At 43.6% G+C, this 24689-nt stretch overlaps 4 protein-coding genes across 4 annotated transcripts; all 4 read left to right on the top strand.

Annotated features, from left to right (window-relative positions):
- Positions 1-5471: 5471 nt before the first annotated feature.
- On the top strand, positions 5472-6263 carry LOC120296234 (BTB/POZ and MATH domain-containing protein 3-like). The gene is made up of 4 exons (XM_039317953.1): positions 5472-5476; positions 5597-5676; positions 5804-5943; positions 6045-6263. Exons 1-4 carry the CDS (start codon positions 5472-5474, stop codon positions 6261-6263), a joined length of 444 nt encoding a protein of 147 aa, XP_039173887.1.
- Positions 6264-11971: 5708 nt separating this feature from the next.
- On the top strand, positions 11972-13825 carry LOC104454327 (BTB/POZ and MATH domain-containing protein 3). The gene is made up of 4 exons (XM_010069143.3): positions 11972-12585; positions 12693-13041; positions 13121-13397; positions 13512-13825. Exons 1-4 carry the CDS (start codon positions 12221-12223, stop codon positions 13607-13609), a joined length of 1089 nt encoding a protein of 362 aa, XP_010067445.2. The 5' UTR covers positions 11972-12220; the 3' UTR covers positions 13610-13825.
- Positions 13826-16261: 2436 nt separating this feature from the next.
- LOC104454329 (BTB/POZ and MATH domain-containing protein 3) lies at positions 16262-19498 on the top strand. The gene is made up of 5 exons (XM_010069144.3): positions 16262-16873; positions 17292-17640; positions 17845-18121; positions 18627-18867; positions 19138-19498. The coding sequence occupies exons 1-4, from the start codon at positions 16470-16472 to the stop codon at positions 18848-18850; spliced, it is 1254 nt and encodes a 417-aa protein (XP_010067446.2). The 5' UTR covers positions 16262-16469; the 3' UTR covers positions 18851-18867; positions 19138-19498.
- A 1853-nt stretch (positions 19499-21351) lies between these two features.
- LOC104455878 (wall-associated receptor kinase-like 20) lies at positions 21352-24157 on the top strand (the record flags this gene model as incomplete). Its single annotated transcript, XM_010070590.3, has 3 exons — positions 21352-22159; positions 22351-22407; positions 22845-24157. Coding segments are annotated over 3 exons (1917 nt in total), but the record flags the coding sequence as incomplete, so codon positions are not given.
- Positions 24158-24689: the final 532 nt, after the last annotated feature.

Genomic DNA, 24689 nt, shown 5'->3' on the forward strand with positions numbered 1-24689 from the left:
CTATATCTTATCTACTATTAAATAAATTGCAACAATAAAGTCGGAATTCATATCCACCGTTTGGTATAAATGACATATCGATGTAAATGAACCTGAAAATGTGCAAACTAAAATGGTAAGAATTTCTTATGATTCATTATGAAGGAAATCACACATGCCCAAACGGAGACAAACTTCATCACTTAATTCACAATTTTTTGCACGGTATTCACCTTAAATAGAAAAGGAGCTCATTGCAGCATTCTAAAGCCACAGGTTCAATTGTGACAGGAATTGTGAATGAGCTACTGCAACATTGACGGGGTAAATTAGTTAGCGCATGCCAAATCTAATAAAACAGAGAAAACATGACTATTCAACTTTCTGGATTTTTCTGTCCTATTGGCAACAGCAACTTAGAGAAGCTCATCGTGGAGGACGTTGATCCATCTATTTTCCAGGTAACTACTATTGTCCTTGCTTCCATTGGCATTTGTGAAGATATAAAGCTTTTCTTGACTAGCATGACGAGCTTCTTATGCGCTTTGAAACTTTCTGCAGGCAATATTGGAATTCATCTTCGCCGACGCCGACGAGTATCCCGACGTCAGCGAAATTGCGGGCTTGATCTATCCTTTTGCATATACCGGTCAAGTGCTGCATCTATTGGCTGCTGCTGACCGCTACGATCTCGATCGATTGAGACTATTCTGCAAGTCAAAGTTGGTCGAGCAGATCACTGTTGACACGCTGGCTACAATATTAGCACCAGTTGCACAAGCTGAAGGCGATATGTCTGAATTTCGCTGGAAATCCGGCAAACAAATCCGGCAAAATTTGCGAGGTGAGCCTTTGTGAAATGGAGCAGTGAAGTTCTTCTCTATTTAAACAACTATCTACCAAGCACGCTCCTCACTAATCAAGTAAATGTTTCGAATCTTTTGAAATTTCGTAGATGTGCTGAACTCGGAATGCTTCAAGTACTGGAGGGGAACTGCCCTTCGGTGTAGTTGGAGCTGCTCTTGGCCGTCGGCAACCACCATAGTCGATGAGGTTTGCCGACCACCCGGAGAGGAACGGCAGCAGCGTGGGTCAGGCAAAGGCCGGAACAATATGAAAGGAGGATGCCGTTTATGGAAGGAGGAGGAGGAGGGCTGAGAAAGCAGAGAATTTTGTATTCTTTGATAATTCATAACACTGTTTTTTCACCCCCGAAAGATAAAGTTGTAGAAGAAAATAGTTGAATCTTTGCACAGAGATGTTTGTGCATAGGGTGACAATTTTGATATGAAATTGGTATTAGTTTTGGGTTTGTAGCATATTTGACCCTCTGTGCAGCAAGTACACTGCGGGATTCATAGGTTGAGTGACTATACCATCAAATATTCTTTTGTATGATTGTTGGAATATTTAAATAATAAATAATACTTTTATTTAACAATTTAAAATTTTAAAATAATTAGTTGTGATCTCATCAAATCTCACACTTTATCAAAGTTAGGAGGTTTTGAGTTTAAATCTTCTAGATCCCTATTTGCCTCTCCAATCAAATATTTTCACATCTTAGGCTAAGGCCAAAATCTAGTCTATGAATGAGGAGGAGTGATGGAATATTTAAACAATAAATCACATTTTTACATAATAATTTAAGTTTTTAAAACAATTAATTGTAATCTCACCAAATTTCACAATAAGTAAGAGTGAACATTTATAAGACTTAAAATCGGTTTAATCCGCTCCGAAAGTGAATGTTGCCAACCGATCAAAATCGGAGAAGTGCGTAATCCACTTTAATCTTGAGTTATTCATAGGCAAAGCATTGATAGACAAAGCATTGAAGATTTCCTTAATGTACGATTGAACTATTGAATGGGGTCTAAGGCAACCCAGGAGGTGTAGGGGGTTATTTAGAAACGAAGTGGGCGGTTGGCTTGGTGGTTTTGCCTCCTTCATTAAAATATGATAATAGTGGTTATACTTTCCTTAAAGACATGAGATGATGACTCTTGAACTCTCACTTTCAGTTTTAAATGTAACACGACTTTGGAGAATAAATTTATCTTGTTGAATGGGGTGCTAATCATTCTATTTGGACACTACTCTCTTTTCGTAGCGTCCTGAATAATTTTTGTATTGGGCTTTTAGCCCTTTTACATACCCAAAAACATTAAAAATGTTAACAAAATATAACAAACGATTCTGTTTGGAAATGTCGCTGGTCTTTTATTTTTCTTATATAGATTTCAATGTAGGATGCCCCTCTTTGGCATCTACATTGTGTCTCAGTGATTTACCAATCCGCTATTCAAATTCTAATGCATAAAAAAAATATTATATATTTCCAAAACTCTATCTCACAGTCTCTTGTTAATTTAAAAGTCATATGATTTTTCATTGGTTGACATTATTGCGTGGATATAAATTTGAAAATAATTCAGGATAATCAACATACCTACACTTACAATGACCTTAGTCTACAAAAACACGAAGAATGATTAAGCGAACAATTGATGCCGAGTGAGGGAAAAGAGGGTAGTCAATTTCCTCAATAATCACAGCAAAAATATTTAATGAAGGGTTAGAAATCAAAGACAAAGTGAAAGAGACAATCCGCATAAAGACATCTGTAAAAACTACATTGGCTTGGATACCAAAATCAGTAAATTAGTAATTTTTCAATCGAGGAGGCAAATCCAACATGCTGGAAATTCGAGACAATCATGTTTACCAACAACGAAATGACATATCCACATTGCCAAATGGAAATCAAAAATCAAAAACCGATTTGACCACCCATTTTGGAAGAAATGCACCAATGGGTGTTGTCAAGTTGGCAAATTGAACACTTCCACTTTGGTTTGTACCTACTTATGACGCATTAGAATAGTCGCCGCTTCTGGTATGTGCAACCCTTGCTTCCTAGAGAGTAGAAGGCCGAAAATTACTCATTTTTCCGGATCTTCCAGGACCCAACCAAAATAATGTGCGCAAGACATTGCTTGCTCAAAATGACTAAATGAAAGGACGTCCTCTTATCCGTAATGAACATGCTTTGAGGCAAATTAGTAGGGACTTTATACATTTCCTAAATTAGTAGGCAAATTTTTTGTCAAACGGACATTGTTATTCATATAGCCAATTGAGTAGAAATGCCCAAGTCCATAAAAAAAAAGGTTTTAGAACAAAGTAAATTCTATCAGACTTGTAGGAGGCTAGGCCAACCAATTTTTTTTTTTTTTTGTGAGAATATTTTTTTGTGGGCTTTAGTATCTTAATTCCTAATTCTATCGACTTCTATATCTTAAAATTGGGCTAACAGATCATTGCTTGGGCGATAAGCAGTACTTCCCGTGAACTCTGATCTCAACTCATATATCTACTTGGAACTGTTTGACTAGAAAACTCAACTCTCATTCGGGAATTTAACTGTGTTAGGGTTTCAAAAAAGGGTAAGGGCTTCTGCTTGTGCTGCTTGAGTGATTGGATCGACTTTGACCAAAGAACTTTAGGGGATGTAGAGTTTCTCTTGAGATTTAGGGTGTCTTTTTGAAAAATAAGTCTTGGAAAGTTACTATATTACAAATATTGAAAAAAACTACGTCATAGATCGATCCGCCTCATTATAGATAAATGTACTAGCGATATTTATTTCTAGAAGTAGAAAATACAAATCCTCCTCAGTACTATTCTAATCTCACTTACTCACTATGTGCCATGAATTGTCATGCATATATGGCATGTGGGATCTCGCTATCAAACTTTTTTAGCAACTCCCTTTTTTTTTTGTCTGAGCAAATTATGACCTTAGTAATTTCCATTAGATTGCTTGCCCAAAACCATTGATGAGAATGTAATGCCCTTATCCACGATAAGTGTACTCCAGAGCACAACCATATTTGTCTTTTCTGTTTTTAAATGGTACTTTTAGATACATTCCGATATATGTATGGGTACACGATTGTATAAATAGGACCTACCCCGACCCTTTTATTCGTAGAAAGAAAAAAGTAGTGAGATTTGAATAGAGAGAAATGCCCATCCTCCCGATCCTTTCCCTCTCACGTCCTGGTCATCGACGACGATAGCCACCGTCTTTGGTCGTTGTCGACAGTCGGTAAACAATTTCCCGTCTCTATAATCTTTGCTTTTTTTATTTGATCGGGATGCATTCGTCTTCGCTTTTCCACGGAGTCAGAAAGTAGCCTCCGCTTCCTTCCGAAAGCAAGATCATGATTCAAGACTAAGCCCATCGCCAGCGTAACGACTTTTAAATTTATTCATCAATGAATAGGTTGCATGTGTCTTCGGGGAGTTAGTTTTGTGGTTGAATTTTTCCACATGTCGACCGTCAAACAAGCAGTGCATAAGTAAATTATTTTTGTATATCGACATAAAAATCTCATAAAAAAGATTCAATTTTCTTCACAAGGTGATTCCACGTGAAATTTCAATATAGAATATTATATGTTTTGAAAGGTTTGAGGTGTTCGGAATTAAATAAAATATAGATTTCCAGCACTAAAAATTAGAAGAATAAAAAGTGAAAAACGAAAAGCCATTCTAATTCAATTAAATAGTAGATTTATAAAAGAATATATATGTTGTTACTGTTCAATTATGAGAATATTTTGTCCCATTTGCAAACCCCTGCCTGAAATTTTTTTCTCCCATTACGAGAATATTTTATCCTGTTTGCAAAAATGCCGGAAATATTTTATCCCGTTCCCTTTTCTCCCACAGCACGCACTCACGGGATGATGGTTGAAATCAGACTTGCCCTCCAAAATTAGTCCTCGGCCTTTCATCTCTGATGATATAAACCCCCAACCCTCTCAACCCCCATTTCTTGTTCCCCACGCACAAATTCTTCTCCATATTCCACCCTTGAAGTCTCTCGAGATCACCCATAACCAAAATCTGACCATCACCCCTCCGCCCGTGACCGCCGGACATAGTGAGTGCGACTTCAAAACAGTCTTCGAGAATGTGAATGGCTCCCACACGCTCATTATCACCAACTCCATGGAGGTCTATTATCAGGGAGTCGGCCGGTTCATATTCCACCCTTGAAGTCTCTCGAGATCACTTACAACCAAGATCTGACCATCACCCTTCCGCCCGTAACCGCCAGACATAGTGAGTGCGACTTCAGAACGGTCTTCGAGACTGTCCCACACGTTCATTATCACCAACTCCTTTGGAGACCTGTTATCAGGGATTTGGCCGGTTCATATTCCACCCTTGAAGTCTCTCGAGATCACCCACAACCAAGATCTGACCATCACCCCTCTGCCTGTGACCGCCGGACATAGTGAGTGCGACTTCAAAACGGTCTTCGAGACTGTGAACGGCTCCCACACATTCATTATCACCAACTCCTTGGAGGTCTGTTATCAGGGAGTGGGCTGGTTCATGTCTAGCGAGGTGTTCGCCACCGGCAGCTATGATTGGGCCATCTACTTCTACCCTTGTGGCATGAACTGAGACGATACATGTGGTATGCATATGATTGATCACTGGTTGATTGAAGTTGATTGTTTATATTGATAGTTGGGTCACACTCGATCCTTTTGAATAGATCCGTATTGACATGTTTTGTGATTCTGTGCCATTGCAGGGGATACCATCTGTTCTTAAAGAGAGATGATCCTGAGGTGTCGCACTACATCAAGAATGACCGTCGTCCTGCACTGCATTGTCGGAGTCGTGAAGGCCAAAGTTGAGTTGAGGGGCCGAGACATTGTAGAGTCACCATTCCACTGTTTAACATTGGGTTGAAGACTTTGCTGGATTTTTGGACTGGGAATCGACATAAATTTCTTAGTTGGCGACAAAATTTTTAAAGTCCACAGAGAGATTCTTGCCACTCGATCTCCAGTATTTAGAGCCCAGCTTTTTGGTCCTATTGGCAACCGCGACATAGAGAAACTCGTCGTGGAGGACGTTGATCCTTATATTTTCGAGGTAACTACTTTTCTCCTTGCTCACACTGGCATAGGTGAGGATATAAAACTTTTCTTGGACTAGCATTGTGAGCATCTTATGCGCTCAACAACTTTCTGCAGGCAATGTTGGAATTCATCTACAGCAACAAGTTTCCCGACGTTAGTGAAATTGCGGGTCTAATCTCTCCTTTTGCATATGCCGATGTAGTGCTGCATCTAGTGGCCGCTACCGACTGCTATAGTCTCGATCGATCGAGACTACTCTGCAAATTAAAGTTGGGTGATCAGATCATGGCCAATGTGCTGGCAACAATAGTGGCGCTGGCTAATCTTAAGTGATGCATCTCTGAAGAGAGATAGGGACGGAGTATTGTGATTACAACTATTGATAAAACTACATCAATCATGATAAAATACAGGTCCACCTTAAGAATTGACTATAGAAAAGTGTATTGATTTCCAAAAGCAGTACATCCTACTTCTTCATATCTAGAGAAAACATTCTTTGGTATTGTGTTGGCAAAAATTACTTCCATTTTGGCTCCATTTACTTTGATGTATCTATCTATCTATCCATCTATCTATCTATATATATACATATGTGCAAATTTTGCTCCCTAAATTGAAGTTTGAAGCCAGAGATCTACTTGGTCCTGCAAGATCCAACCAAAACAAGGTGCACTTGACGGCTTTCCCAAAATCACCAAGGAAAGAAGATTCTCTTATCCAATTATGACTCCGCTCCAAAGCAAATCAATTGAAGGCTTGCCACAATTTCTAGCTTACCATGCAAATCAAATTACCTATTGCTAGTTACACCCATTTTGAATAGAAAAAATTGAGCTTCCTTTTTTTTCCAAATAAAAAACTCTATTTCGTTCATTTTCCAAATAAAAAAACTCTATTTCAATCTCATTGTGATGCATATATAGCATGTGCAATGTCACTTTTGTATTCTTAACAATGCCCATTTTTTTATCCCTCCTGAGCAAGTTGCAACCTAAGTAGTGTGCATTTAATTGCTTGCCTAAGATTAATGAATATAAAATGCCCTCATCCATGATGGGTATACTCTAGAGCAAAATCACATTTGTCTCGGTGTTCCTCTTTTGCATTACTTAATAGGTATATTATGATATTTGAATGGATATACGGTTGTATAAATACGACTTGCTTGACCCTTTTATTATTGGAAAGAGAAAATGGTGCGATTTAAATAGTGAGAAACACTTGTCCTCCTTATGCTTTCCCTCGCAACCTTGTCATTGACAACGATAGTAAAGGTTCACCTTTAAACCTTTAAAACCGGGGCGTACCATGGCTTCATTACCTACCTAAGCTAGGTTTACGGGTTCACTTAGGTAGGCTCTACCATGACACGAGGGAGGTCTAGCCTCCCCAGCCAGGTCTACCAACGTCTATCCACATCCTAAGGAAAGGTGGCAGGTTGCTTGGACTCGCCCAATACAAAGCCTTGGGGACATGGCACTTGACTCCCCTTGCAGCCAACTCGATATTTTCTTCTCGAGCTGGCAGGGAATACGAGCCACAGTCAAGCAGGGTCTCTCACCTTAAGGCAGTTCTCTCGCTTGTTTGGAGGACCCTTGAGGCTTTTTAAAGACCTACTCAAGTCCAAAACCATCATCTTTGATTGGCGGACAATTTTCTTTTTCTATTACCTTTGCTCATTTTTTTATTTGAGTGAAATGCATTCACCGTCACTTTTCTACAAAACCAAGAAGTCATTTTCATTTCCTTCCAAAGCAATGAAAACAATTAAGCCCATCACCAGGGCGATAATTTCTTTAAAACTTTCATCGTTTGGTTAAGTAACGCGTGTCTTCAGAGAACTAATTTTATAATTGAATTCTTCAATACGTCGGTCAACAGTAGATTATTCTTTATGATGACGGAGGACCCAATAAAAATCCCCTAAGCAAAGATTTCATTTTCATTATAATGTGATCTCAAATGAAATTTGCATGTACAAAATTACGACTTATGAAAAGATGTGAGGTAGTATTAAATGAAATCTAAAAGTCTCCAGCACCGAAAATAGAAGAATAAGAAAACCTAAAAATTGAAAAGTGATTTCAATTCAATCAATAAAAGAATCCATATCATGAATGTTTTACTCGTGTAGAGCACACGGTCGCACCCTCGACGACCGTTGAAATCACACTGGCCTCTCCCCAACCCTCTCAACCCCCTCAAATTCTTCTACGAAATCCGATCTTGAAACCTCCGACGATCACCCGCCACCAAGAACCGACCAATGACCGCCTGACACGATGACCCGCGAGGTGTTCGCCGGCGGCGGCCACGACTGGGCCGTCTGCTTCTACCCGTGCGGCAAGAACACGAAAGATAGCAAGTACTTGTCGCCCTTCGTCGCGCTGATGAGCGAGGCCTTGGGCGTGCGTGAGGGCATTGTTGGAGCTCAGGCTGGAGGACCGGAGCGGAAACGAGAACCACCCGATCTACCCCCATTTTGATCCAAACCCCTGCGAAGGGCCCGCGCACGCTCATGAACCGGGGAAACATGTGGCCCGCGTTTGATATTCATCTGGAGATTACCATCCGAGTCAAAGCTGGGCAAGCAGATCTCCCCCTGAAACGGCGGCGACAATAGTCGTGCTGGCCGACCAGCACCGGTTCCACAAGTTGGAGTCGATACGCTTGAAGTTCGCTGCAAACCTGGCAAACTTGGGAGGCGAGCCTCTGTAGAAATGCAGCGGCCAAGTTCTTTCCTAGAAAAACCAGAGTGTACCAAAAGCTCGCCCTTACCAATCGAGCTGATTTTCTGAATCTTTTAAAATACCACAGCAATGGCGAAGTAGGAAAGCTTCGAGCACCTGGAGAGTCACTGCCCTTTGCTATCGTCGGAGCTTCTCTCGACTGTCTGCACTCTCTATGAATCTACCGACCATTCCGCAGAAGAACAGCAGCATGGTTGGGCAAAGGCCGGCGCCGAAACAGTAGCTGAAAGAGAAGGTGGATAAATTTTGTATGATTCGATAATTCATGACACTGTTTTTCCACCCCTGAAAGATAAGAGAAGTTGAAGAAGAAAATAGCTAATCTCATCTCTGCATAGAGATGTTTGTGCATAGATGTGACAATTTTGATATGAATTGGTACAGTTTTGGGTTTTGTAGCAGATCTGACCTCTATTAGGTATGTTGACTCACTGGAGAGAGCAAATCTGAAACGTAAAAGCTGTCGATGCTGTTTCTTTGTTTTTCCCCCTTTGGTGGTAGGGGTATTATATATTAACGTGAAGAACCAGTGTTAGTCGGAAGCCAGGTCGCTAAAGGGGGTGTTTAGGCTCGCAAATTGGGTCGGTGATAGTAGTGTCAAATTCGGACACGTAAGGGAGCGTGGTTGCGTGGAGAAACGGGGACCGCAAACAGGGGACGCTCGTACGCCGTACTAGGGATGTGCAATCAAGCCAGATGAAATGGATTAGTCCATCTGGAAAATAGGGACAGAAATCAATTCTCGTTGAAACTGACCGGAACTTAGTTCCAAAATTTGGAATCGGTTTGAACCGGTCTAGGAATCGGTTCTTGGACTAGTTTTGAAATCGATTCTGCAAGTAGATGTTTAGAACCCTACTTTTTCCATTCTTTTTATTCTTATTCTTGCAGTCACATGACATTTTTATCTTTTGGCTCTTTTAGATATGCATGACGCTCCTCCTTCATCATTCTTTGATGGATCCCTCTTGCACCGTCTGACTGACGGATGGCATTCGTTGCCTCAAAATTTCTATATACCATGTGGATTGACTTGCCTAATTTCTCTTTTGGAGGAAGAGTTATGCTAATTTCACTTTTGGATGAGGATTTATGCTTGTAGTAGAGATTTGTTAACCGTTTTAGATAAATGAACAGTTTCATGTGATAGTTATAGAATAAGACTAATTTTAGACCCATGTTTGTTGCTAGTGTTTATGCAATGTTATGATTTTTGTTTGCTTTATGATTTTATTTATGATAATTAGCCTTGATTCTTACTTTTTCGTTTAGTCAAAAAATTCATGTCAATGTTTCAATACAAAATTAGGAATATTGTGTTGTTTTCTCGCGTATTAATGTAAAATTCAAAGCCATATAGAATGTCGAGTGGTTGCAAAACAAATTTCAGTGAGAAATAGGATTGACCCTAGAGCGAGATTGAAAAAATAGGATAATTCGGGTATAGGGTCCAATATAAATAGAATCGAGTATATAATCTAGAAAAGAGGAGCCGGTTATAACAGGATCAGATGTATGATTTAGGTCTGGACCATACCCATCCTAAACCCAATCACCCCTACACTGTGCATGTATCTCATCGTATTGGCATGGGCAGTGTACTTTGCAAGGATCCCTGATTGAATGACGTTACCATCGAATTTCTTTATTACGAGTAAGAGTAAATGTGTACTAAATTTCGAAAAGGTTTTGAACTAAGAGATAAACAACTCTTTCTTTGGAGATCTCTGGCCTTTAATTTTCTTTTCTTTATAATCAATTTTTCAACTCGATTTCATTTACTTTATCTCGTAACTACACGTAAGACACGTTTTTCTACAAAGTTTAAATGTAATTTCGCCTTTCTTTCTATAAATAATAATGGTTATTAAATCCACCACTCGTGTATTACCATTTCTCTTTACACATTGGTCGCCAATAAGTAACATGTGTTTCCAGATAATTAGTTTTCTAATTAAATTCTTCCCAATGTCCATAATCGAACGGTAAATTTGTATATCTTTTTTGGAAAAAACCACCAAAAACCCTAAACTTTACCAAAAGTGACAAATTTACCCCAAACTTTTTTTCTGACATGAAAACCGAAGTTTGCTAACTGTGGACATTTACCCCTGAACTTTCATTTGTGACACAAAAACCCCGAACTTTCATTTTTGTGACATATTTACCCTAAATTATAGGGATATTTTGTCTTTTACTTTTTAAATTTTTTTTCTTTCTTTTTCTTTTTTCTTTTTCTTCTTTCTTCCCTCCGCCTCGGCTCCGGCGGAGGAAGGCCGGCGTCCGCGAGGGAGGCCTCGCCGGCGTCGGGCGAGGGTTGCCCGCCGCTGCCGTCGCGAGGTCGGCCTCGTCGGCGTCGGCGAGGGCCTCCCGCTGCACGCCGCCATCCGGGCGAGGGCACCCTTGCCGACGCCGCGAGGGCCTCCTCGCCCGACGCCGATGAGGGCCTACGTCGAGCGAGGGCACCCCTCGCCGGCGTCGGCCCAGGAGGGCGACCCTCCGGGAGGCCCTCGCCGACGCCGACGAGGGCCGCCCGCCCGTGTCGGCGAGGTCACCCTCATCGGCGTCGGCCAGCGGGCGACCGCCCGACGCCGATGAGGGCCTCGCGTCGAGCGAGGGCACCCCGCCGGCGGCCCTGGCGAGGCGACCCTCGCCGGGAGGCCTCGCCCGACGCCGACGAGGGCCGCCCGCCCGCGTCGGCGAGGTCACCCGCGCGGCGTCGGCCTCGTGGCGGGCGACCCTCGCCGGCGTCCGGCGAGGGTAGCGGTCGCGGGCGCGTCTTCGCCTCGGGGCGGCGGAGAGAGAAGAAGAAAAATAAATAAAATAAATAAAAGAAAAACATAAAGGATAAGACGAAAATGCCCTTAATGAAGTAAATGTGTCAAAGAAAGCTTTGCTGTTTTCGGTCACAAAAAAAGTTTGGGGTAGAATGCTACTTAAGGCAAAGTTTGAGTTTTTGGTGGTCTTTCCTATCTTTTTATACCAAAAGTACATCAATGAGATCCCCAGAATCCAAGATTCAATTATATTTTATAATGCGATTTCGCACGTGGACATTTATGTGATTTGAACGATTTGAAGTATTCGGAATTAAATAAATTATAGATTTTTTCAGCACTAAAAATAGAAGAATAAAAAAAATAAAAAAAAACGAAAATCATTTCAATTCAATTATAAGGGATATACAAAAAGGAAAAAAAATACGTAACAACCAAGAGAAGCGCAGTAATCGTGGGTTTATTTTTAAATATTTTTCTCTTCTTCCAATCATGGACTTTGATAAATTGCTTTTCTCCTGCGGAACACACGCTTGCAAACACCCGCCGACGGCCGTCTCCCAAATGTGTCCTCTGCCTGTTCATCGCCGGCGAAGAACCCGAAACCCTATCGACCCGGAAATCCCTGCAATCTTTCTCCGCCCATCTCCAAGATCCCCTCCGGTTCCTCCCCGAATTCCTCCCCCAAAACCCGACCTTCGAGGCCGAGCCGATCAGCCGCCACCAAGAACCGGCCGGGACCCCGCCGTCGCTTCCCCCCATGACGCCCAGAGACGAGGAGTACGACTCCAGAGTGGTCTTCGACGCCGCGAACGGCTCCTGCACGTTCGTGATCCCCAACTTCTCGGGGGCCCAGTCTCTGTCGGTGGGCCAGTTCTTGTGCAGCCGGGCGTTCCCCGCCGGCGGCCACGAGTGGGTCTTCTATTTCTTCCCCCGCGGCAGGGTCCCCACGGACAGCGACTACTCATCGGCATACTTCGCGCTGCAGAGCGAGGCCTCGGACGTGAGGGCGCTGTTCATGCTCAGGCTGGAGGACCAGAGCGGGAACGGCAACCACCTGGTCTTCACCCACTTCGATCACTCCCTTGTGCACGGCCCGATCACGCTCATGCGCGGATACATGTGGTACGCATTTGATCGCATTCGGTTGCTTATCTTGAGAGTTGGGTCGCGTTCGATGCTTTCGAGTAGATCCCTATTGCCATGCTTTCTTCGATTTCGTGCTGTTGCAGGGGATGGCATCGGTTCTTGAAGAGAGATCATCCTGAGGCATCGCGATACATCAAGGACAACTGCCTTATCCTGCACTGCACCATTGGAGTCGTGAAGGCACGGCTCGAGGGGCTGAGACTTTACAGCATCGCCGTTCCGCCGTCGGACATGGGTGGGGATTTGAAGGCCCTGTTGGACTCTGGATTGGGTACTGACATAAACTTCGAAGTCGGCGACGAAATCTTCAAGGCCCACAAATTGATTCTCGCCGCTCGGTCTCCGGTATTCAAAGCCCAGTTTTTCGGTCCTATTGGCGACCGGAACGTGGAGAAAATCGTCGTGGAGGACGTGGATCCTTCGATTTTCAAGGTAACTATCGTCCTTGCTCAAACTGTTATTGGTGAGGATATCAAGCTTTTCTTGAGCTAGCAAGACGAACTTCTCGCAGGCAATGCTGGATTTCATCTACACCGATGAGTTTCCCAACATCAAAGAGATCGCGGGCTCGCCCAATCGTTCTGCATCCACCAGTGTGGTGCTGCATCTGGCGGCTTTCGCCGACCGCTACTGTCTTGATCGATTGAGACTGCTATGTGAGTCGAAGTTGGGCGAGCAGATCACCATCGACATGGTGGCGACTACACTCGCGCTGGCTGATCACTACCGGCTCCACAAGCTGAAGGCAATGTGCCTGAAATTCGCTGCGAACCCGGCAAACTTGGGAGGTGAGCCTGCATAGACATGAGGCGGCGAAGTTCTTTTCCTAATTAAACCACCATCTACCCAGCGCGCCCCTTACTGATCGAGTAGATTGTTTCGAATCTTCTGAAATTTCACAGCGGTGATGGAGTCGGACGGCTTCAAGCTCCTGGAGGGGAGCTGCCCTCTGGTGCTGTCGGAGCTGCTCTTGGCTGCCAGCAAGCAGCGCACTCGATGAGTTTGCCGGCCGACCATCCATCCGGGGACGAACAACCGCAGCAGCGTCGTCGGGTGAAGGCCAGAACAGGGGAAATCGTCGTATATAAAAGGCAGAGAATTTTGTATTCTTTGATTATTCATAACACTGTTTTTCTTTTTCACCCCATGAGAGAGGTGCAATCACTAGAGAGGGCAAATCTTTAAAACGGTAAAAATTGTTGATGCTGTTCTTTTCTTTTCTTTCCTTTTCTTTTGTTGATGGCATGAGTTCTTGCTTCGAGGCGGCTTCCGTGAAGGGATCCGGGACAGGATGGGACGAGAAGCGGGCGCTCGCCTTCCCGCTCGTGTGTGCGCTGTCGGATAATTGATGGGAAACGCATCGGCGCGACGAATCCAACGCCGGTCGTGTCAAATTTCTGGTTTTGATGAGTAAGAGTGAAAACGTATTAAACTCAAAAAGAGGGTTAACACAAATCAAACAAATCAATTCCTTTTGGATTTACCTGGTTTTTTTCTAGTTCTCTGTTCTTTTAATCGATCTATTAGTCTGATTTTTTCTGTCTGTCTTGTAACGATGCATGAACACGTACATTCTCGAGGAAGATTTCAATTTGAGATGCCATTCTTCGACGTATGGCAATGCGTCATAGCAATTAATCAACTCGTCAGTGGGATTGCTAGACTAAAAAAGAACGATTCTATGTCTTTTTTTTTTTTTTCAAATCCCTATCACGTAGCCTCTTATTTAATTGTAAAACTATATGGGTTTTCAGCGGTTGACCTCCTTGTATGGATATAAATATGGAAATGTTTCAAAATAATTAATGTACCTATACTTACAATGATCTCAGTCATTGAAAGACAGAGTGGTTAACCAAACAACTATGCAAGTTTTATTTGTTATCGCTATACGCTCGAGCGAGGGAGTAAAGAGGGCAGTAGATTACCCCGATAGCCTTCTAGCAAATCAGGATATTTCATGAAGGGTTAGAAATCTCAAAACAAACTCCAATTTCTTTTTTGTCACCAAAAGCTTTAAATTTGCCTACCATGACACGAATTAGGAATGATCGATGTTAGGGTGGACGGTTCCCACCCTAGAACCGGAATTACTTATTGGATCTATGGACCCATCTGTTTCGGTCAAAATGTCCTAATTTCATAAGAAGCGTGAGACTTGAAAACGAGTGATGATGTTTGAGGCTGAAGATGACCGAGAGTGAGAGTGACAAGGTTGGAAGTGACCAAGAGTGAGGATTAGAGTGAGAAAAGAAGTTGGTAACATAATTTATTGTGTTGTTAACAAAAAAGAAAAAGAAAAAGAACAGCCCATGTTTTCCATAAAAATAAATAAAAAATGAAAGATAATGTAAAATCAAATCTACATAAAATAGAATGTAAACTCTAAAGTGCGATTGACACTAAAATTAGCATCTTACATGACATGGTTAATGTTGACTTGAATTCTTTTCATCATTCTTGTGGTTTTCTTTTATTTAACTTGTTTTTTTTGGTCATTGAGGGTTGAGACGCCCTCACCTAGCTCGCACCTACGCCCTCATTTTGGCTTATGAAGGTGTCAAGACCCTTGCCCTAGGCCCTTATCAGCCATAGTAAGGGCTCACACCACTCTTGCCTGATGTTGGTGAGGGTCATCGACCCTCAATTCAAAAAAAAAAAAAAAAATGAAAAAAAAAGGTAAAGAAAATAAGATAAAAAATAAAAATAAATTATTAGAAAATTTAAAAAAAATTAAAAATTATAAAAATGCAACATTAGTGTAACTCATGTTAAGTGTGATTGTTTTTTTTTTTTTTTTTGGTAATAGGTAAGATGTAATATAACTTTTGAACCAAGGAGCTATACAAAAGCATAAAGAACACAACCGACTCCAAGAGAACATACACTCAACTAGACACAGGCGTCAAGATGAATGGATGGGAGACGGGAAGAGCTGCAAAGAGGAAGAAACAAGCAGCATAGACAAACGCCAAGAACAAAGCGGCGAGAACAAAAGCAGAGAAGAAAGGCCAAACATTGCGGCCAAAGGGAAAGAAGGAATACATCCCAAAAAGAGAAACCGACACACTGAAGAACAGAGGTCAGCCAGCCAAACTGCGGAGAAAGGAAGGCCCAGCAGCAAACGAGCGAGAGAAAGGGGTCTCCCGGGATAAGAACAGAACACAGCCTCCTTCAGAAGAGTAACCAGGGCATGACGCCAAATGAAGCACAAACCTTGCAAGGACACGAGGATAGGGGTGTATCGATAAGCGCATAGGGCAAAGGAGGTGGCCAGCGGCAGGACAACAGGCTAATAGACAGCGAACCGCCAAATGTTAAGTATGATCGTTAGTATTCACGTTAGTGATTTTTACTCTAAATTGATGAAATGTGAAAAAATTTAGGACTGAATTAGTATAATTGAAAAATTCAAAATCCAAATACCCCTTTAATGCACTAAGTTAAAAGAATTTTTTCTTTTGATGCTTCTCCAGATTTTATTTCTCCATTTCCAAAGAAAGCGCCGCGGATCACCAAGTCAACTCAAAATAAAAAATACACCGTGTCGCTCACGTTCACAAAGCGAAAGTAAGGCTGATTTACGCTGGCATGCGCAGTAAAAAAATATATACCGAGAGAAAGGAAAATCCCGAAACTCGAAAGAAAAATCGAAAAATCATTTCGAAAACGAGAGATTTTTTTTTATAAAACTCCTCCTCCCCGTCATGGCGATGCAGCTGAGAGAATCCAGGCGGCGATCGAATGATTCACCTGCCGGAACCTCGAAATCCCGCGCGCACCTCTGAATCCTCCTCCCTCTCCTCCGACCTCCGCCTCCCGATCTCCGATCGTGAACCCTAAACCCCCCCGGCCGCCGGATGCAGCGCAAAGCGATGTGCGCTCCGATCGGCGGCGGCGACGGCGGGGGGGAGTGCGGCTCGACGTCGATCAGCCGGACGGTGAACGGGTCGCACACGTTCACGATCAGCGGCTACTCGCTGGCCAAGGGGATGGGGGCCGGGAAGTTCATCGCCAGCGACGTGTTCACCGTCGGGGGCTACGACTGGGCCATCTACTTCTACCCCGACGGGAAGAACCCCGAGGACAGCACGACGTACGTGTCCGTGTTCATAGCCCTGGCCAGCGACGGCTCCGACGTCAGGGCGCTGTTCGAGCTGACCCTGGTCGACCAGAGCGGGAAGGGGAAGCACAAGGTCCACAGCCACTTCGACCGCGCGCTCCAGAGCGGGCCTTACACGCTCAAGTACCGCGGCAGCATGTGGTAAGCGCGTGGGCATTCGATTTCGATTGTTTGAATTTGGAGAGTGGGGCACGCCTGATGCTTTTCGGTAGGGCTGCGATTGCTGCTATTGATGTCCCGCTTCAATTCTTCGGGTGTTGAAATGTCGAGATTTAGGTCTTAATCGGATATGTCGGAGGTGAATTGGGTCCGAATTACGACTTCTTCCCGCATTCACGTGATTTTTCGTGGCGTTCAGTTTCTAGAAAATCATCAATTGAATCGGGTATGTCATCTCCAGAGATGCTTATGGCTTTGTGTATCATCCAGCGTGTTAGTCTCGTTATGTTTTGTCCCCTATGTTTTTATCGAACAGTGAATGGTTTCGAGTTCACCAGCATCAATAGCTTTTATAAATGTCAGAGTCCATTTCTCATGTCTGCGAGTTGCACTATTTCAGGGGTTACAAGCGTTTCTTGAAAAGAGTTGCTTTAGAGACTTCTGATTACATCAAGGACGATTGCCTTGTGATGCACTGTACTGTCGGGGTTGTGAGAACCCATACCGAGGGCCCCAAACAGTACCGAATTCCTATTCCGCCGTCCGACATGGGCCAGTGTCTGAAGGCCCTGTTAGATTCTGAAGTTGGCTGCGACATAGCATTTGTTGTTGGTGACGAAACCTTTAGAGCTCATAAACTGATCCTCGCTGCTCGTTCTCCGGTCTTTCGAGCCCAATTTTTTGGTCTTGTTGGTGATTGCAATATAGAGAAAGTTGTCGTGGAGGATGTGGATCCCTCAATTTTTAAGGTAAGATATTAAGTTTTTGTTGGACCGGTGTGAGCTTCTTATATACTAGAAACTTTATAATGTTGATATTGGCAAACTGGCAGTGCATGATTCTCAATGTCTTTCTTTCCCCATTGCTGCTGTAAATTCGGCGCTGATTGTGCTAGTGTGTAAACCACCACGTCTGACTCCATTTGGCAATGTTTCTTTGATTTTCTTCTGCAGGCAATGCTCCTGTTCATTTACATGGACGAAATGCCTGATCTACGTGAAATCACGGGCTCATCCTCTTCTGGTACATTGACTAACGTAGTGCAGCATCTGTTAGCTGCTGCCGACCGCTACAATCTAGAACGATTGAAATTATTATGTGAGTCGAAATTATGTGAGGAGATTACTGCTGATACAGTGGCTACAACACTTGCCCTAGCAGAGCAGCACCAGTTTGGACAGCTGAAGGCAATGTGTCTAAAATTTGCTGCGCATCCAACAAACTTGGCGGGTTTGTCTTAAAAAAACTGTTGCACTTTTTTTTTTTTCTGGTTAATTACACTTTTGTGCTTTGACAATAACCCCAAAAAAAAAAAAAAAAAAGGAAAAACTTTGGTTAGGCTGCAAAAGTATTTCAAAGTTTGTTCCTCACAATATTTGATTTGACACATTTAGAGGTCTTTGAACATGCTAAATCTGTTCAGTTGTTTCTCTATGAAAACGTTTGCTGATTGTTGTGGTTGATTTGCAGTACCCTTCATCATATATGGCACTCTTCCCCTCCTTCATCCCTTCTTCCTTCCCTTGCTGTCCGAAACACTTGTTTATCTTATTGGTTTCTGGCTATTTTTTATATCTGATGTATGTCTTCTTGTTGTAGCTGCCTACTGGTTAACCCTTGATTATTTCCCTATGCCTGCCTTTTCTTTACTAGTGATAATCTGGGATTCAGCTACTCTTCCAAGTGTGCCCTTAATAATGGATTTGATGTGGGAGAATCTTTTTCAATTTTGCAGTGGTAATGCAGTCAGAAGGCTTCAGGCACTTGGAGGAGAGCTGCCCTTCCTTGTTGTCTGAACTGCTCAAGGCTTTTGTAACGGTGGATGATTCTTCTGACCGATTTTCAAATAAGAAGAGAGGCACCAGCAGCATTTACGGACTAGATACGGTGCCAGTTGTGACTGGAGCTGAACATGGGGATATAGATGGAAGGCGTGTGAAGAGGCGGAATTTAGAATGAATTAGTTGCCTGAACATGTAATTAGTTCAATCCTCTTGGTCTTTCTAGGATATCTAGTCTTTTTGACTCTCGATATCTTATTCTAGCATTGATGCATAAAAATTCTATTTAGGTGACATAGGAAGTATGTTATTGTTACTTCATCATTCCTTATCAACTGCAAATTAACCATGAGATCCGTCGCAGAAATTTAAGTTTGTTTGGTCTTTAATGGCAACTTGTTAACTCTAGGCTTTTGGGGAGGTTTAATTGGAAGCTGTTTTTTAAAAACTGGTACCATCTTGCAGATGGCGGTTCTCTTCGGTGCACTCCTTTTAATGCTTGACATCGTTGAGCCTGTAGACCAGCTCAGAGAATCATACAGATTTCAGAGAGGGAAATATGGATGAGGGTTAGTTAATGGCACCCTTGTACTGAGTGTGAATTCTGAATCTTGGATGTGCTTGTATCGTTGCCTTAACAGCTTGAGTTCTATAAAAAAGAGAGCTTTGAAGACTCTGCTCGAGGACAAGATTTATTGGTTCCTGCCATTGGAGTTGATTGCTTTGATCATTGATTTTAAGCTGGACATTATGTATGGTTCATTGTGAAAAACACATGTATGTTCAACATACCTTTTATTGAATTTAATGGCTCTATTCTGCTTTCTCTCTCTTCTTAATGCAATTAACTAGTGAAGAGTGTTATTTATCTTGAGGTTTTAATGAAGGGGATCATTATCTGCCTCCTTCCTTAAGCAGTCCTTACAGAGGATGGAAACCAACAATCTTGCAGCCTAAGTGGATTCTTTATTCAAATCTGTGTTGTTGTAACAAACTTAACCTAACCTTTATGTCGTTGTAGAATGGTGCATGATTGTAAATGTTTAACCCCCAGCATTTTTATATACACTTAGTGCAATATCTTCATCAATGATCATATCCAGGATTCATATAATGTTGATTTGCAAGTCATTCAGGTATCTCTCGGCTGGTTAGTTATTTACTCCATCTGTTTGGAAGAGTAAATTACATCATGCGAGCACAGGACTGTAGACCTATTCGAGCTAAGGAAGAGAGAGGGCAGGACAGAATGAGACTAATCTCAGAAGTCCTAGAGATAAAATCACGAAATTACTTGACTTTCTTGCGAAGAGAAGTGTTCTTGAGCACAGCCTCGAGAGGAAGGCCTCGGGTCCTGGTGACAGTCGGGCCAAAGGAAAGCGCCCATGGCGAAGTCTCTCTTGTAGCTCAAGTCACCTGTGATGGGCAGGCCATACTCAGCAAGAAGGCAATCAAGCTTCCACTCAGGCATGTCCCTGTAGTCCTGGCTGGTGTATTTGGGGTAATGGAGTGGCATCTGAAACCTGCTCACTCCACCCCTCTTCTGCCTCTGAATCTGATCCATCTCTTCCTGCTTGGCTAGTTGTCAATGGTTGCTTATATACTAATCGATGACTCAGTGCCCTATGGACTCGCAAATTCCATGAGAGGTTCCATTTGCATGCTGAGGATTCACGAGGATTGGTTGCTGTACCTTCTCATTCGGCAAGTTTACTGTTGCATCTCCATTTTCTTTTTACCTTTTAGCCTGTCAAGCAAAAGACTGGCTATGTTGGTTCGGTTTGATCCGGATGGATTTTTGACGAGTTGGACGTCACAACCATCAAGCAGCTGGACGAGCAATTGAGAGCAATCATGGGGGTCAGGATTATTTCCCACTATGTGGTGCCATTCAACCCGTGAATAAACATACGGATTGAACCTAAATGATTCAAGGTGCCGGCTCACCCACATCGTCGATCATGGGCAGAATGTTTCAGGTTGGACATTCTGAAATGTTTGGCAGGAAGAATCAAAACCAACTTCCTTCGAAGTCAATGGTTAGCCGAAAACACATGGTCTGGGCCTACCACCACTACTGCCTGGAGACGCAACTTCATCATCTGCTGGCGATTCTAGATGCCCCCCTTTTTCCTTTCCAATGGAGAGTATCCATTAAAAATATCAAAGAGCACACAACATGGGGTATTATATCCTAACAAGACTTTTCAGCTCGCCAACTCTTCTAGAATTATAATGGCATTTTTCGCAGTCTCCAACCTTGTGATTACAAATCTTATCCATGGTCGGACTGCCTCCCTCCCTCCCAAGTGACGTATCTTCGTATTAAAGATCTCTGTCCATCAAAATTGTTTCATTTAGTTTTCATTGACTTTGGTTTTTAGGAAAAACAAATTAATATCGAAGCCAAGTGCCCGAAGCCGAAGAGCCCCGAATTTGACCCAAAAACGCCTCAACCGATGCACGAAGTCGGAACTACTTTCCCTCTTTTTCTTTTTTACTTTTTTTAATTCCCTCAGGCCAAAGGTCAAAACTTGACAGTTCCCATGAGATCATCTCTTGTTCACAAACGTTGACGATCAACCCCCCCTCCCGCCACCACCATTTTTGTACTAAATCCTTCACGCTGCATCAACCCAATTCACAATTGTACAAAACCCTTCATTCACACCATAGTAATCATCCCCTTCCCTCCCACGATGCCCACCGCCACCGCCACCGCCACCCCGCCGCTGCCCTCCTCCTCCTCGCGGCGGCGCTGCCGCTGCTGCCCTGTCCTCCGCCGCCACGCGGTGCCCGGACTGCGGCTCCAACCCGGTCCCCTATCCGCTGAGCACGTCCCCCACGTGCGGCGACCAGTCCTACAAGGTCCAGTGCGACGCCGGCGGGACCCTCCTCTTCGACACCCTCAACAACTCTTACCCGATCACCTCCGTCGACCCGGAGAACCAGCGGCTCGTGGTCCAGCCCGCGAGCCTGCTCGCCAACACCTGCGTCACCTCCGACCTCGTCCACCAGGGCGTCCAGCTCAACTCCTCCTTGCCCTTCAACGTCACCAGCAGCAACACCATCCTCTACCTCAACTGCAACTCCACGCTGCTCAACTCGCCGCTGAACTGCTCGTCGGCGAGCCTCTGCCACACCTACGTGAACGGAACGGCCGGCGCGGCGGCGTGCGGGGCGGCGGCGATCTGCTGCACTTTCCGGGCGGGCGGGTCGACGACGTCCTACTCGATCCGGGTCAGGGACGCGGGCTGCCGGGCTTACACGAGCTTCGTCAACCTGGACCCGAGCGAGCCCGTGAACCTCTGGCCCAAGCCCGGGATGGAGATCCAGTGGGTGCTGCCGCCAGAGCCCGTCTGCGGGGCCCAGTCGGACTGCGACGGGAATGCCACGTGCCGGGCCGACCCGGCAGGGGGCGGGGTCAGCAGGTGCTTCTGCCAGCCCGGGCTCACGTGGGACCCCACCCAAGGAGTTTGTGTTGTGAGTAAGTTTTTTAAAGTGTTTTTTGGGCACTTCTATTCTTCCATATTTTATTTTTGGTGCAAGAGTAACCATAAATCTTATGTACATTTATATTTTATGTTGCTTCTTGGAAACCCTAATTGGTAATCAATTATTATTCGATTGCTCCAAAAAATGAGTAAGAAGTGGATTTTCTTGTTTTTTTGCGTGCAGAAGTGATATGTCAAGATCCAGGTGGTTGTGGAACGGATAGGACTGCTCTCATAGCAGGTACCTGCTTCCTATTCTAATTGTGACATCTTGATATTTTTTTTCCTGATGTGTTCTGCAATTATAATTTCATTTTAATGAAGAGCATAATTTTTCAGTTTGGAAAACTTGGTTTTACTTTACAAATCATAAGTTGATTTCAAAATTTAAAAGCATGGCTCTGATTCCACTGAAATTCAGGCTAAGGAAATCATGGTCGATGAAACCAAGATAGCTCAATTTAACAAGATTATTCAGGAATAGAATGTTTGGACACTTCATGTTTAATTTGTTGATCGTCAAAATTTGCATCTAGCTGAATTCCCTTCACAGTAGGTCTTAGATTGTGTGAAGATGACAATTACAGTTTGAGCTACGTGAAAGCATCTTGCTTTGTTGTCTTATGAGATCAAATGCAGTCGTCAATTCACTGTTTGACAACTTTGAACTCGTTGCAGGTTTAACGTCTGGGATAGGTGTGGCCCTTCTTGGAGCCATCGTTGCTCTGTTGCTATATAGGCGTCATCGGCGCATTCAAGAGGCTCGAGAACGCCTCACCAGGGAGCGTGAGGATATCCTTAATGCCAGGGGCGGCAGAGCAGCCAAATTGTTCATTGGGAAAGAAATAAAAAAGGCGACGGCCAACTTTTCCAAGGATCGGCTTCTCGGTGTCGGCGGATATGGCGAAGTCTATCGAGGCATCCTAGATGATGGCACTGTTGTCGCCATCAAGTGTGCGAAACTCGGGAACACTAAAGGAACTGATCAGGTCCTGAACGAGGTTCAGATCCTGTGCCAAGTCAATCACCGAAGTCTTGTTCGTTTACTCGGGTGTTGCGTCGAGCTTGAGCAGCCGCTCTTGGTTTATGAGTACATCGAGAATGGTACTCTACTGGATCATCTCCGTGGTGAAGGACAGGGTAAATTGTCCTGGACTCGTCGCCTCCAGATTGCACATGACACGGCCGAGGGCCTTGCTTACCTTCATTTCTCAGCAGTTCCTCCGATATATCACCGAGATGTCAAGTCTAGCAACATTTTGCTGGATGAGAAGTTGAAGGCCAAAGTCTCGGATTTTGGGTTATCTCGGTTGGCTCACACTGATATGAGCCACATATCGACGTGTGCTCAAGGTACACTCGGATATCTTGACCCCGAGTACTATCGCAACTACCAGTTGACTGATAAGAGCGACGTATATAGCTTCGGAGTAGTGTTGTTGGAGCTCTTGACATCTCAAAAGGTGATAGACTTCAATCGAGCGACGGATGATGTGAATCTGGCGGTCTATGTGCAGAGGATGGTGGAGGAGGAGAGGATAATGGATGTTGTGGATCCAATGCTAAAGGAACAGGCGAGCACTGCCAATGTGGAGACCATGAAGGCGCTCGGGTTTCTTGCCGTGGGATGCTTGGAGGAACGGAGGCAGAACCGTCCTTCCATGAAAGAAGTTGCCGAAGAAATTGAGTATATCATGAGTGTTGCAACGGCCGAAGTAGTAGAGAGTTAATTCTGCAGAACCAGGTAACACAGTCGAATAGTCATGGGTAGTTTATTTTTATTGATCATGCGTGGTTGTTGTACTAGTCTCTAAGCACAAAGATGGAGCCTTTCACAATCCTGAAGTTTATGTCTCTCATGTAATACAGAACCTCTTCAGAAGGCAGTTTTTTTACCGTAGGTTTACTGCTTGTTCTTGAATTTAGCACTAGGAGAACCTTTTTGGACAGAATGCGCAAAAGTATATTTTGTAGTGAATAAGCTTTGACTACATGCGTCTGGGTCAAACCTCACTATCTGGAAACATAAAGAGCCTATCTTTTAAGTTCTTTTGGCTGCTCGACTCGATTATAACTGATGCCTCATGAATCAACCAAGACGAGTTCAATCAGCGTTGGATACATCCTGACATGCTAAGACATCCATCCATGCTAATACAAATTCGAGTCTGGGGCGCCTTTCCACTTTCCAGCTTTTTTATTTATTTATTGTTGGCTTGCAATTGTGGATCATGCAACTCATCTTCCTATTAGCTTTTCTGATCGTGTTATCCCCATAATGACTAAACTACTCGAATGAGAGATAAATGTAAAAGATCTTAAGAACTTGCTCCTAGATTATATGAACTGATCTAACAAGCGGCAAGAGAAATAATGCAGCCAGATCTTGACTTCATGTATTAAGCAAGATCTATTTCCCTCCATAATCAGGCAAGAGCTCGCATGGAGAGAAAACATGGCAATCTAGCAGTGAAAAACAACTCGAAGCTTACTTGTCCTTGCAATATCAGTCCAGTCATAGAT

This window comes from Eucalyptus grandis, chromosome 7 (genome assembly GCF_016545825.1).
Source record: "Eucalyptus grandis isolate ANBG69807.140 chromosome 7, ASM1654582v1, whole genome shotgun sequence".
NCBI lineage: Eukaryota > Viridiplantae > Streptophyta > Magnoliopsida > Myrtales > Myrtaceae > Eucalyptus > Eucalyptus grandis.